At 41.0% G+C, this 13,737-nt stretch overlaps 2 protein-coding genes across 4 annotated transcripts in view; both read right to left on the reverse strand.

The window, feature by feature from the left end:
• Positions 1-4,399, reverse strand: part of usp34 (ubiquitin specific peptidase 34) — a 49,621-nt gene extending 45,222 nt beyond the window's left edge. For both annotated transcript variants that reach the window (XM_056732904.1, XM_056732896.1), the window contains exon 1: positions 4,074-4,399. In XM_056732904.1, coding sequence (XP_056588882.1) covers positions 4,074-4,116 — 43 coding nt within the window. In that variant the 5' untranslated portion in view covers positions 4,117-4,399. The remainder of the gene's footprint in view (positions 1-4,073) is intronic.
• A 703-nt stretch (positions 4,400-5,102) lies between these two features.
• On the reverse strand, positions 5,103-13,503 carry xpo1a (exportin 1 (CRM1 homolog, yeast) a). Of its 2 annotated transcripts, none has more exons than XM_056733018.1 (24): positions 12,919-13,503; positions 12,266-12,395; positions 12,088-12,189; positions 11,890-11,962; positions 11,695-11,756; positions 11,438-11,482; positions 11,154-11,335; positions 10,965-11,013; positions 10,755-10,874; positions 10,289-10,417; positions 9,946-10,104; positions 9,635-9,832; positions 9,412-9,550; positions 9,152-9,333; positions 8,791-8,947; positions 8,309-8,607; positions 7,926-8,109; positions 7,734-7,840; positions 7,447-7,641; positions 7,150-7,318; positions 6,821-6,955; positions 6,402-6,561; positions 6,221-6,317; positions 5,103-6,025 (listed from the first exon to the last, which is right to left on the reverse strand). In XM_056733018.1, the coding sequence occupies exons 2-24, from the start codon at positions 12,389-12,391 to the stop codon at positions 5,879-5,881; spliced, it is 3,216 nt and encodes a 1,071-aa protein (XP_056588996.1). In that variant the 5' UTR covers positions 12,392-12,395; positions 12,919-13,503; the 3' UTR covers positions 5,103-5,878. The 2 variants fall into 2 exon arrangements, with proteins under 2 accessions (XP_056588996.1, XP_056588984.1); XM_056733006.1 differs by lacking the exon at positions 12,919-13,503 and adding an exon at positions 12,566-12,896.
• Between the last annotated feature and the right edge of the window lie 234 nt (positions 13,504-13,737).

Here is a 13,737-nt window from a genome sequence, read left to right on the forward strand (position 1 = left end):
GTAACCAAGTCACTTTTACTTTGAGTAAATTTTAAACAAGATACTTTTACATTTCCTTGAGTAGATTTTTTGACTGGTAATTTGAATTGCACTCAAGTACAATTTCATCAAAGTACTAGTAATTGTATACGAGTATGATATTTTTGTACCTTTGTACTTCGTTGTAACACCTAAAATTGTGCAATGTGTACCCAGACCGTGTCCAAGCACATAATGCAAAAGAAATGTATAGTATAATGCGATGCGAGTCGCTTTGGATAAAAGCATCTGCCAAATCCATAAATAGAATGTAAATGTAAGTTTATTTCATTCGACTTTACTGGCATCACAACAGGTCACATGAGCACACTGGGAAATCTAAGAAGAACACAGGCAAGTTTCTCTCTGGAGGTGCTTAAGCAGTTTAAATTCAAAACCACAGGATCAATCCCATGGAAATCTGTGGATTAATTTTTGTTATTCATGTCAAATCATAACACCATATTTTAGGATTAGTTTTAATAGTGATATTTATTGTCAGATCAGTTTAGCACTTTTAAAAATGAAAGTACATTTACATTTACGCATTGCATAATACTTTGTAAATTTTTAGGGAGGCATGAATTAAAATCACAATTTTAACCCAAGTTTTTGTTATATAAGAGGGAATCGTATTCAAGCGAACTGTAAGTGTTAGAACTGAAAACACCCTCATTACTGAGATTGTATCTGTTACTGACACCAGGCCCAGCGAACGCCAGGTTCTAGAGTACACCCATCTATGACAGGTGGAACACCGCTCCACAGAAAAATATCAACAACTACTTTTCTAACCCCGCCCAACGGTTCGCACATGACGATTCTGAAGTAACACATGTGGCGCGGAACCAGATAGACCAAGCAAGCAATAAACAAACATGCCGTTAAAGATAGCTAAGTATCGTGCCAGCCCTGGTTGTGGAAGAAAACAGTCGATGCATAACTTTCCTTCGGAGGGGTGTGGCGAGAAACTTACTCCATGAGACGAGAGGAGACACGTGATTGGGTTCATGAGAACGAGACGAGATTTTTACACTATCTTTAAGAAACCCTCAACGATGAAATAAGTGAATTGCACTTGACTGTGGAAGATATGCAAAGCCATTAAGAGTTGTTTGTCCTTTTATGTGCGAGGGAGACTTGACAGATAAAGAAAGTGAAAGCAAACAGTGAATTGTAGTAATGCACTCACGCTGTATGTGTGTAAACTTGTCAATGACGACATGAACTGTGCGGGAAACATCAGTGACGCGTGACCCGCACAGTTGACTAATCACACACACACAGTCTACACTGGTGGGCACAATATTTCATGCGCAAATACTTGTTGAAAAGTATACGGTCTTGAAAACTGGTCACAAAATGCAATTTGGTGACAGTCTGGAGCCTGGATATAATTGTTTTTAATGTTTTGGCAGATGGCCATCTAGCAAACTGGTATAACCCCGCCCCCCGATGTCATCGTCTATCATGATTTTTTACTGTAGGCATTATTTAATGCGATTTATGAAGTGGTTGGGTGATCTTCAATGCTAATTTCAACCTCACGCTCCTTCGTGCTGACATCACAACTCACGAGATAACTTCTCACCTCGACGAGAAATCTCGTAGGGTTTTAATCTCCTCGCACCCCTATAATGCGGGGATAAAGTTTATTTTTAAAGACATTCCAGCTTGTGTGGGAAAAACATGGAGCGCTTGCTTGCTTCATTTCTCCGAGGATTCCTTCATGAACAAGGATGAGATCGACACTGGATATGTGGAATAACTAAAATTAAAAAGCAGTGCTGTGTCGTCAATAATGGATCCGATAGAATTGGCGCCGCAATCATGTGTGAGTAGAACATTTTTTTTACTATGCGTCACTATTGCTTTGTTAGAGATCGCTTGATGTGCCCGGAGCCCTTTTCGCAGATTAGTATTACCTGGGGACCTCGAGTCATTTGTATTAATTGCAGAGGTTGTCTTTGATCTTAAGGCCGTGAGAATCGGCATATCTGTGGTTTGGTGGGCTCATATATCATCGTTCAAGGTTTTATCCACCGTTTGCAAATAATGGAGGCTGTTTTGAAGTGTTTTGGTTTAATTTAAGTTGCGGGGTGACAATCCATAAATTACCGGCAGTCTCCCGCTTGTTTATTTATCATAGATCTATTGAACCATTTGAGAACCCCGATCGCGGTGATCTTTTGTCCGGTTCGGGATCACTGGTCTCAAATGCTGACAGGTACGGTCATATATCATTAAACACCAAACAACTATAAAAGAAATGAATAAACGAGTCAGTAGATTTGAGTAAAATCATCCCTTGCAAATTCGTCACATGAAATACTGATGTGGGGAGGTCATTTATTAATCACAGTAGGTCTCCAGATAATACTAATGCTGTGCGAAAACAGTGAATGGTGCTAATGTGTAACCGGACATTACGTCTCGAACCAAATTCACAGAAGGCTCCAACTACACAAACTGCTATCCAATTAAAGCAGTGGGCGTTTACTTATAAAGTCTTCAATGCGGCGCGCCCATTAAAACTGAGCGTTTGCAGAGCTGACCTCAAAACCTGGTTAGAAAAATAGCCTACTACTAATTGATTTTGATGTTTTTTAATGTAAAAATCGTGCGAACATCATAACTAGACCTCATATGACAGTATAAAACAATAAACAAGGCAGGTTCATGAGACCTTTAATGTAAACCAATTTGTGAAACACAGGTTTTAATAATAATGACTTTAATAACCAAACAAATGTGGCACAAACTTCCGATATACCTCCTCAAAGAATGAGTAACTGTTGTCTTCAGCAATTTTAATTGAATGAAATACAATTATTTTAATATGATTTTTATATTAATATTTAAATGAAATATAAATTTAATTGCCATTTGCCAGACAGATAACAAAAGAGACCAGAACGGGCAAGGCGAGTGCGTCCGATGTAGCTTATGCCTCTCTATCGCCATCTCAGCTGGAAACCAAAAATTGCAGTTTACTTTACATATTTATGTTAACGTGTAAACCACCATGTCCTGCTAAATCTGACCACATAGCACAATTGATAACCATTATTAGAAGCTTAGTCTTGCGAGTCATGGTAAGGAAATGGAGACATTGTTTAACACTGACGTTTTACTGATCTGCTATAACAAATATATTATTGCAACACAAAAGCATTACCATGTTTAGGGGGAAATTACCATGATAATGTCCTGTTATGTTTTTTACCAAATCAACATATCAAGAACCACAATGCACTGATAAAAACAGTTTATAACAACACAACTATTCAATCACTGACTGCATTAACATGCCAAGCCATTCAAAGAAATCTCATCAATCCGACGAGACGAGACAACACAACACAACACACACTCCAACCAACAAAGCACAAACACACACGTATACAAATACAGGCTTATTCCTGCAGCCAGACATCACCAGGCCAAATATATTAAAACCACACAAAATGTCACTCTATGATCACCGTAGAGCTCAGAAAAGAGAAATAAATCGCAATTGTGGATCGTGTTGTGTACGCAAATGTCGATCTGACTGTTTTATGAAGGATGACAATGTCACAACTCTTCTCAGGCTAATGCTAAGGCTAATGTCAGGTGAACTTCCCATCAGCCTCCACACATACCGAACCAAACTGCAGGTCAACACACAATTGTCGGTGTTTTTGGTGTCTCGTGCATAACAAAAAGCAGATCGTGTGTCATATTGAACGATGTGATGTTAACATATGTAGGGACGCGGCTAACACGTTTAACTAACGTTAGCTATGAATTCATTATAACACAATAAACACACATTTGATGACACTCGCATGGAGTTAAACGTCTCTTTCAAACACGTCACGTTATGTTGACAATTAGTGCGACGTGGATAATAATATTAACGTTACGTTACACATAACCATCAGCGCTGATGCGAGGCATAGAGCCGCATGTTCGGACAGTCATGCTAACAACTTGAGCTGCAAACAACTCTAACAACACAACAAAAACACACAAAAAGCAAGCAAACAAACAACAAAATGCTGATGACTTACTCTCATTGAGCACCTCCAGCAGCTCGGCGCAGTTCTCACACATGGTTCATAAAGGCGGAAAGTGTGATCAGATCATGGGAGAAATAAAAATGTTGCCTGTTTTCCCTTTTTAGGGGGGTTTAAGGCCCGACGAAATGCTTGATGACGGCCCGTTTTGATGAGACAACACAACCAGGGTGGTTTAGGCTCGTGCGAGCGGGACTGTTTGCCGAAATGTCGAGGGCGAAGACAGTAAATGTGAGGCACTGAAAGAAACGGAGACTCAATCTCCGAGCAGAGCGTTACTGTGCAGACTAGCACATACGGCAGCCATGATGAACTAGGACGGGAGTTACACTTCGGTCATTTCCGTCTGGTCATTTCGGAAACCTTCGTGTATTTTCGGATTTGCTCGCTAACCGCTATGTCTTTTTGTTGATCCGTTCGGCTTTTTCCGGACACCTCTGAGGAAGAGTGGGAGGAGCAGGCGTTTGTTAAACATCGGTAGTTTCCGTCACGGCTTCTTCAAGCCTATTCGGCTTTCTGTCGGAAATCTCGCGGTGTTTCGAAGGTTAGCACGTGGACGCGTAAAGTGTTTTAATTTTGACATTTGCACAGGTTAAAATAGTCCCATTTGTCGCACCTAAGCGCTTAGACATAAGTAATGGGCCTAGACATGTCATAGGCAAAAAATATTTCACTTTATTCCCAAAATATGTATGCAGACTTGAGGCAAGAAGCATTATCCTTATATAAACTTCCCTTTTCTTTTGCCCAGGGGTCTTATGAAATTACCCTGTTGATATACACCTTAATTCCAGTGCATTTATGGACAGATAAATTAGATAATCTTGTAAATGTATTAATCCTTAAATTAGACCCTCAGAAGACCAAATATAATGTCTGCTATTCATCTGACAAATAATCTTTCATTATCCAGACATTTTGCTTAAATTCCCTGACAAATTCATGTTTTCAATGACCACGAGACCCCGCTTTAAACATTAAATCAAAGCTGCAAATTCTAGTTGAATAACGAAAAACACAAAATTAATGCAAAAAGGTTCAATTGTATATTTACAGAAATATACAGTCCTTAGAATGTGCACAATTAACAAGGTTCTTAAGTTAAATGAGTCCTATATGACAGATTAAAAAAAAACAACGCTTTGTAAAAATAACCAACTTTGTTTCCATAGTACTAATACACTTTACAAATAGGACGTGAACAGACCCTCTGTTAGGCAAAAAAAATATTTTATAGCACAAACTCTCACAAATACTGCAAACTGAAGAAGAAAAATATACACACACACACTACAAACTCCCCCGGCCAGAACAGAACAGAAGAGCAGTATCACCACTCATCCTAAAGCATAACATTCATTTGCTGTAGAACATACAAACCATGTGGCCGCACAGCTTAGCAAGCCCCTATCTGAGAACATCTCTGTCTACCTGTGCAACAACTGTCTGTCCTCATGTATATTACATATTCACAGATAGATGGAAAAAGTCAAGAGCAACGGCGAAAACATTAAAACTTTTGATTTGCTTAAACCAAACACCAAACAGAAAAAGGAATAATTGATATACAAGAGTTACACAGTAAGGGTTCCTTCTATATAAAACATGGTTATGTAAAACCAAGGGGTGGCGACTGAGTGGGAGGAGTCATGGCGTGGGGCAGGGCTAATAAGCGACAATATTGGCATTGATTTGTTCGACAAACATCCATCCATTTTGGTTCATCTTCTTTGTTTTCCTCATTGAACCTCTTTACAGAAGCATTTCTTTCTTTCAAGAGTGTAAAACTGTACAGGTGATCATTCGCACATCTCCTCCGGAAGCTCGTGGGGGTTGAGGATTCCAGGAACGGACATTTGAAGTTTGTGCTTCTCCTCCTGGGCTTGACGCAAAGCCGTCTCCCTCTCCTCCAGAAAGAGATCTGCGGAGTCCTCACCCGCAAACTCCTGAAATCAAACAAAATGGTGGTGAGCGATGGCGGCTTTTTGACACCATGTAAAATTATGTTTAATGTTGTCTGTAGTGTCAGTCTGAATAGATCGGATAAGAAATGCAGTCTGGATAGATATAGAATCTTAATGAGCTGGTTATATCTGTAGCTGATTATGTGCTAGTCTTCGTTACAGGAGGAAGTGATGTACCTTGATCTGAACCAGGAAGTCCCTGAGATGTTCTTTAAATGCAGGAATGTCCTGATTTAAGCTGAAGAGACCCGTGACAAACACCTTCACCTGGGCGCTGAAAATAAACCACACATCAACATGACAGCCACACCGGCGTTGTACCAGCAAAACACTCACGTGATGTTCTATAGGAGCTTACTCTTGTAGATGTGGGAAGGCCGTCTTGAGAAGGTTGGCCACATACTCCTGCACATACACTTGGTTGTTGACGTTGGTGCTAGCGTTCAGCGCTACACTTATTTTACCCTCCTCCACCAAGTTGAACATGTAGGCGAGGATGGAGGCATGCATCGTCAAACCTGTCCATCACAAACCATTCACATTAATTCCACAATAAACAAACTAATGAATACTTATGTGTGAGTTTCACTATAACATGAGCTGGTTACAAACAAGTCTTAATCATCATAATACAAATTTGACCCCTGGCTAACTTCAGGGTGAGACACACTTGTGAAATTCATCCAGGTTGCTATCTAACGGATGGGTGCCTTTTATTATAAATTTTCAGTTTGTCCAAATTGCACCGTGTATTTGTCACTCTGCATAGAGACTGACCAGCCGTGTGAGATGTATCCGTGACAACCGACAAGATGTGCTGCAGGATGTCACAGAAGTACGTCTGATAGAAGCTTTGAGCGGCCGTTTCCTCCTGTGTGATGTTCTGCAGTAGAGTGAACAGAATCTGAAGCCCTGGACAAACAAACGTACACACAATGAGCATTGTCATTCATGCTGTACATCAATAAAGTTACATATGTACGGCCAGAAATGTAGTCTACGCAAACCAAATGCAGACAAAAACTCTTTGCCCAAGCAGTTCCATTACAACAAGGGTGTATTGGTATAGGCGATGTTTAGAACCAAACTCTAATCCTTCGGCCCACCTGTGTCGGCAACATTTCTCATGGTGTGTTTGAAGGCCCAGATAATAGAATCCAGCACCAGTTTGAACTGTGCAGGAGGGATAGACAGGTACGCAGGGAAGCACTGGGAAGTGACGGCCTGGAGCAGGTAGAAGAAATGTGTCCTGTGCTCAGGGTACTCCTCAAAGTTCTGAGAGAGAGAAAAACACATCAAAATGAATACCCAAAAACCAGTCACAGTGACCCATATCAAATGATTGACACTTTCATTTGCAACTTTCATCAGTGATAAGGAGTGAAACAGGACTAATGTCTAACCTTGTTGATCATGTCAAGGGTGCACTCAAACACAGCATCGAAGATCTTGGGAATCTCTGCTGTTATATGACTTCCGAGCTTGTTGACGATGGTTGCCATGGTGCTGAGCACCTCTGGTTCCCGGGCAGCCGGAACGTTCCTTTGGTAGTCAATGAGAACTGCCTCCAGCAAAGGAGGAACAAAGTTCTCTCCAACCTAAGAAAACAAAGAAACGCTAAGTATTGCAATACACAGCTGCCAAAACTTTATCACTTGGAAGAACCTGCTTTAGGATCAGCACAACTAACCATCTGAGGATCATTGGAACGGCTGACCCATCCTGAGATAAGTTTCAGAGTTTCTCTCTTCACAGTTCGCATACTTCTGATGAGGGGCTGCTTAGTCACCATTTCACCTGTGGACGAAAACCCAAATAGAAATGATTGAAGCATTATTTTGCCAGACGTAGAGTCACGTGCGTCATGTGATGTGTATCTCACCATTTGTCTGGACAGCAGATGATATGTTCTCACTCAGGCACTTGTAGACGTTGAGCATGTCCAGATAAATGCGGCCCAGCTGCAGGACAAAAGGGTGACCCACAGCCTTACACGCTCTCACGTTGGTCTTAAGGATGCTGCCCAGCTGGCGCACGGTCTCTGCGTCCTTAAGAATGTCCACGTTCTGAGAGAACAATGACATCATGTGGTTTGAGTTCAGATGTTATCAATTTAAGCAGTCTTGTTTAACACAAAGAAAAAACAGTCCAACTTTTTTGGTTGACGACATCATACCTATCAACTGTTATTGGTAACCCTCACCCTCTCCGTCTAAGGACATTAAGCATAACCAAGATCAGAAAAAAAATGCTCATAGTGCTCACCTTGGTGGCCTGCTGAATGATGCTGTCCCACACCTGGTTGGGGAGGAGCATGTATTTCTCAATCAGCTGCTCCTGCACGGTCTGGTCTGTCTGCGCTCCGATCATATAGCCCACGGCCTCGTAGAACGTGTGTACCTGCTGCGGCTGCAGGTCGCAGATGATGGTGTTGATGTTGTTGAGGATCTCATCGATGAAGGGCATCACTTCGCCCACCTGCACTTGCACGAAATGCCTCCTGCACTTCTGGGCGATCTTGATGAACGTGTCACATGCCATGTCCTGCACACCATCATGGGTCTCTGAAAAAGGGGACACTTTCCATTTAGAATAGCATGCATCAAAAGCAAATATGTTGTCCTATAAACATGTACAAATCTGTAGTTTTTTATCTAACTGTTTATTTAATGGGCAGTAAAGCCCCGGGGCCCTTGCATGTCCCTGAAACGCACATTTAACAGAAAAAAATCCCAATCTTTCCTCACCGTGCATGAATTCAAAGAGCTTGTTAACAACAGTTTTGAGGAACTTCCAGTGAGCCCTGAGGAATCGTGGGTACTGGCCAACGATGTACATGATGTTTGAGGCAATGATTGCCTTGTTGTCTTTTCCTCTTTTCTGTTCGCACAGACCCAGCAGATCCTGAGGTAGTGACAAACATGCTGATTAGATGCGCAAGAGTTAAGTCAACCACCAGAAAAACAAGAGCTTCAAGACATGTAAGGCCTTTTCATATATTGTGTACAAGAGAAACAATAGATTCACATCGAGCACAAACATTTGAACAATAGACTTCAAAAAACACTTGAATTTATAATTGTTCATCTGTAAACAGTGAGTAAAAACCTTAATGACTGTGACAAGGAATCTCTTCTCATCTTCCTCATGCATGGCACCACTGATGGAGCCGATGGCCCAGCACAGCATGTTCAGGTTCCTCCAGGACCACTCGGTACCGTTCACCTGATTATGAAGTTTCTCTGTCATGATCCTCTCCGTATCGGCATAGTCCAGATGAGTCAAATAAACTGGAAAAAAACAGAACTATTTAACATCTCAAATATCTCAAGACAACAATGTGCGGAATTGAAGCCCATGGTAATTACCCAGAGTCTCTCTCATGTTCTTGTAGAGGTTGATGGAGTCTGTGTCTTTCATGAACTCTCTCACCACCTCACCCTGGTCATTCTCAACCACCAAAACCTCTTCGGGTTTGGCCATGCGACTTACCATAAGCAGACGTACCTAAGACACATCAAACACACACCCACAATCAGATGGATGGACCCACATAAAATCTGTGCCCACAGAAATCTAAACACAACTGACCTTGGAGAGCACGGGCAGGTACAGGTGTCTGCGGGGCGGCACATCGAAGTGTTGACTAGTGGAGAGGAGTGGAGAGGTTGATGTGGAGAAGGGGCTCTCTCTGTAGAGCTCCGCAGCCAGGTGGTTCCAATACTCCAGACAGATCTTGAAGATTTCAGTCTCTTCCACCTCTGACACCAGTAACATGTAATGTAGAGACTGCACATACAGACGTCACATTATTACACGTGTCAACATCTGTCAACAGCACACTGTGTGCTGTGCTTACATATCTCCATAAGTTTTAATTAAAATTGTCTGTGTGTTTGTACCTCCATGAGCGACTCTCTGAGGTTCAACCTCTTCTCTATCAGTTGTCCGTGCTCTTTGAGGAAGGTGCAGAGAAACAGACTGAGGTTCTGGATGAAGTTTTGCTCATCGTCTTTTCCATTCGCGTACGCCAGACGGATATTTGTGTTTAGTGGCAGCATCTGTTGGTTACAATTAATGCTTAATAATCAGCTTTCTCAAGACCAATCAATTACCCGCTAATCTTTTTCAGTATCAATCTTTTCCTAAGATACAATAAAAAACTAAAAATTATAAAGAGAGACTAATGACTAGATTTTTTAATAAAATTATTCAAAAAGTCCTTCAATCACAGTTTGCATGCACCTGTTTGAGTTGCGTCATGGTGAGAGTAAACAGGTTGACAAACTGCTCCTCGTACTGACTGACACTGACCCCTGCGATCTCAGTCAGACATTTCAAAGTCACGTTCCTGAACATCGGGACATTCAAAAACTGAGGGAGAGAGAGAAAACATTATTTTCCTATTTTTCAACAGATCTACATTTTTAATGAATCAATTATATTTGTAGGAGCACCAGCTTGGAAGTAAAGCTTTGAGCAGTACACGAAAACATCCGGCAGTCCAAATAATCAATAAGCTTTTTCTCATGCAATAGAAAGCTGAACCAATGCGAGTAAAACCTGGTCTTTTCACATGATGTATGAGTTAAAGTACACAACAATTTGAGAAACAAAAAGGACTAAATGTCAAGTCACTTGTAGGGCGGCAATAAAATAATGATATTCTTAATGACAGGACACTTCCATTAGTCTTTGTTATTTTTGTTACCTTGTACACTAGGGTGCTGATGAGTTTGGTCTCAAATATGTAGCCTAACGGAATCCAGTTTAGGAAACGAAGAAGAGTCTCCAGTGTGGCATGGACAAGAGGGGCATTCTGGGAATTCTCCTGGTGAACACAACATGACATTACAGGTGTTACAAATGTTCAAAGGGTGGCAGATTTGGGGTGTTAAGTGTGTGTCTGTTTGAAACGTACCATAACAAACTGACAGAGCTGAAATATTTGGGAAAATTCACTGCACATGCTGAGAGAGAAAGAGAGGGAATTAGATATTAAATCTGAATGAGACAAACACAAACGTTTTAATGTTTAAAAGTAGTCCTTCGATTCCAAACAGATGTTAGCAACAAGTGTAATTCGTGTCTTTTAAGGGGTCACATGTACCTGTCCTTCAGGTGTTTGGCTTTGACCTGAGTCATCTGTCCACTGGAAAAGTCAAACACCTCCTCACTGAGGAGTTTCAGGATGATCATGTTGTTCTGACACAGACTCTCACTGGTGCGACTCGCTCCCACAATGTCACTGATGAACGTGGGCCAGTGCTTCGGCCATTCCTGCTTCAGGATCTGAACAAACGCATGGCAAAATGACAAATATTTCTTGACTCTTCAGGACAACCACCTCTTGTTTACAAGTAAAAAAAGTGGCAAAGGTAATCTGTTGCTCACCTGTACCAGGATCATGTTCAGCTTTGCTATGTAAACTCCTTCCTTCTGCAAGCGAATATACAAGTCAGTATTGATCCATTTATATTTAAAAAAACTGTATGCATTCTTTAGGTAGCCACGATCAGATACCAGAATGTTGTTTGATCCATCACAGTTTAATTTTACAGAAACAGTGTTGTAATGCAAAACATATTTATGAATTTTAAACATTAAGTGTTCTCAAGAAAGAATGTTGTCTGGTTTACAATTTATCTTACCTCTACACTGTTAGGATCAGAGGACGTTTTAATAATCAGTCCCACAACATACTTCTTAATTCCTGCGGACAGAGAACTATTAGTTATTTGTGCACAATTACTTTAATATGTAGATTTTAAAAGGTTCAAAAGTTGCAAATTTGTTGGATTAGTTTCCTTTGAATGATTCCTAAAATCATGTAGCTTGTCCCTCACCGTCACATTGATTCCGTGGAAGAACTTTCCAGCGTGTTTTGATCACTGTCTCAAGTATCTGAAGAGCGTAATACTGCAACGCAATCAGCAATTACATTAAAATCAAGAGATTAAAACAGTTTAATGTTGCAAAATACATTATCCATTTACTTAATGCATTTAGTCTGTTTAGAAAATTACACACCAATCTTCACATACCTTTGTTTTCATGTTCTGGGAGAACTCCAATATGGTGTCAACTCTGGTCCAGGCATCTGGGTGATCCTTAAGATTGGTGAGGACTTCTTGTGCCAGTCGTTGCTGGAAACAGAAACTTTTGATGCACCCGTTCATGAATGCGATTATAAATTTTGTTTGTACACAAGCAAACTCTTACCTGAGATCCGACATCATAGTACATGGAGTTGACGACATTGTCCAGCAGGTTGATGTCCAACTTCTGACTGAAATCTAGCAGCTGTCGAGCTGTGTGATCTGCCAACATGGTCATGTCTGCCGGCATAGAGCTGTAGAAGGGGGTTGATGGGAGAAAAACATCAATAACACTAACTCAAATATTAACAATGACACTTCAGCATTTTAAATAACACATTATGTGTTTAACCATGTGATCAATAGTAAGAAAGTTCAACACTGTATGCATAAGTTTACAAATGGGCTACACATAGTGACTCACATTGAGAACTTGCTTGCTGAACTCACTGTACAACTGTTTGCATTTTTCAATTGCTTTTTCCTGATATTAAACATAACACTTTTACACGTAAAAAACTGAGCATGTAAATACATTTTAATCAATAAATATTGACTACACGCATATCAAACTTGTCTAGCAACCGATTCACATGAAGATGAGTGTAGCAGTTACAGTTACGGCGAGCCGTGAGGGACCAAATGCGTTTTCGTTTCTGGTTGCCAGCAGCAGTGTGTCAGCAAACTAGCACTTCATTCAACTCACTTATCGTACTGAATAATAATTATACGAGATAAGCATTACACTCATTCTGAATGCACACCTTTTCGACTTACCTGTTTTAAGCAATACTCCTTATTTCGCCGAAACAAAAGCGAAACTAAGCGGGTTTAGAAATTGGGGTAACGTTAATGGTGTTATGTCCTGGAAACGCGCGCCGCATCAAACAGAAAAAGGTAGACAAAGATAACTAAACGAGTCTGATTTAATTCATTTTACACAGCACAAGTGTGTAAAACTATTCAAAACCAAATACGTATCCAGCAAGTTCACTTTAACAGCTAGCTAGCGTGTTAGCTCCCTACCTAACGCACACTAAAGAGGAGAGCACTCAATGTATGAAAACACCCACAAATTCAGGATTTGTGTCGTTATTTTAATGATTCTCTGCAGTCATTCAATCCGAGTCCTTTTTCAGTCAATAGCCCGTGCTGCTCATATGTCTATATAATCGTCCACAACTCGCTTCAACTGCTCCTTCCGTTTCATAAGCACCTTCTAAACCAATCTTTAGTTTATTATCAGTTAATCGTTTGTCTCGTGCAGAAAAACGTTGTTTATAAAGCAGATATCTGCGAGAGCTTTGTGACCCAGCTCTTCTCTAGTCTCATGCATCACACGCAAGACCGGTTGAAACCGGTTCAGACTGGCATATTCCATCTCGGTTTAGTTTTCAGGCCGTAGCGCCGCGTAAAATTCGGACTGCGGAAACGCCCTCTGTGTCAGCTGGTTGGCTGGAGTGCGCGACGCGTGCGTTTCTCTCGTATGCGATTGGATGCAGGTGCCGTCAGTCAGGATTGACCCCTCCCAGCGCGTCGTTCGCCCTCGGTTTCATGTACGAGGCGGGTTTTTTTCTTCACAGCATGATGTGGGCT

This window comes from Triplophysa dalaica, chromosome 2, assembly GCF_015846415.1.
Source record: "Triplophysa dalaica isolate WHDGS20190420 chromosome 2, ASM1584641v1, whole genome shotgun sequence".
NCBI classification, from domain to species: Eukaryota; Metazoa; Chordata; class Actinopteri; order Cypriniformes; family Nemacheilidae; genus Triplophysa; species Triplophysa dalaica.

What these genes read in the sequence shown, in the direction of transcription:
- xpo1a (XM_056733006.1), bottom strand. Translation starts at nt 12,678, where the DNA reads ATGTATTTACATGCTCAGTTTTTTACGTGTAAAAGTGTTATGTTTAAT. An exon ending in TCCACGGAATCAATGTGACG is followed by an intron (nt 11,757 to 11,889) that starts GTGAGGGACAAG and finishes CTCTGTCCGCAG; the next exon opens with GAATTAAGAAGTATGTTGTG. An exon ending in GCCTTCCCACATCTACAAGA is followed by an intron (nt 6,318 to 6,401) that starts GTAAGCTCCTAT and finishes GTTTATTTTCAG; the next exon opens with CGCCCAGGTGAAGGTGTTTG.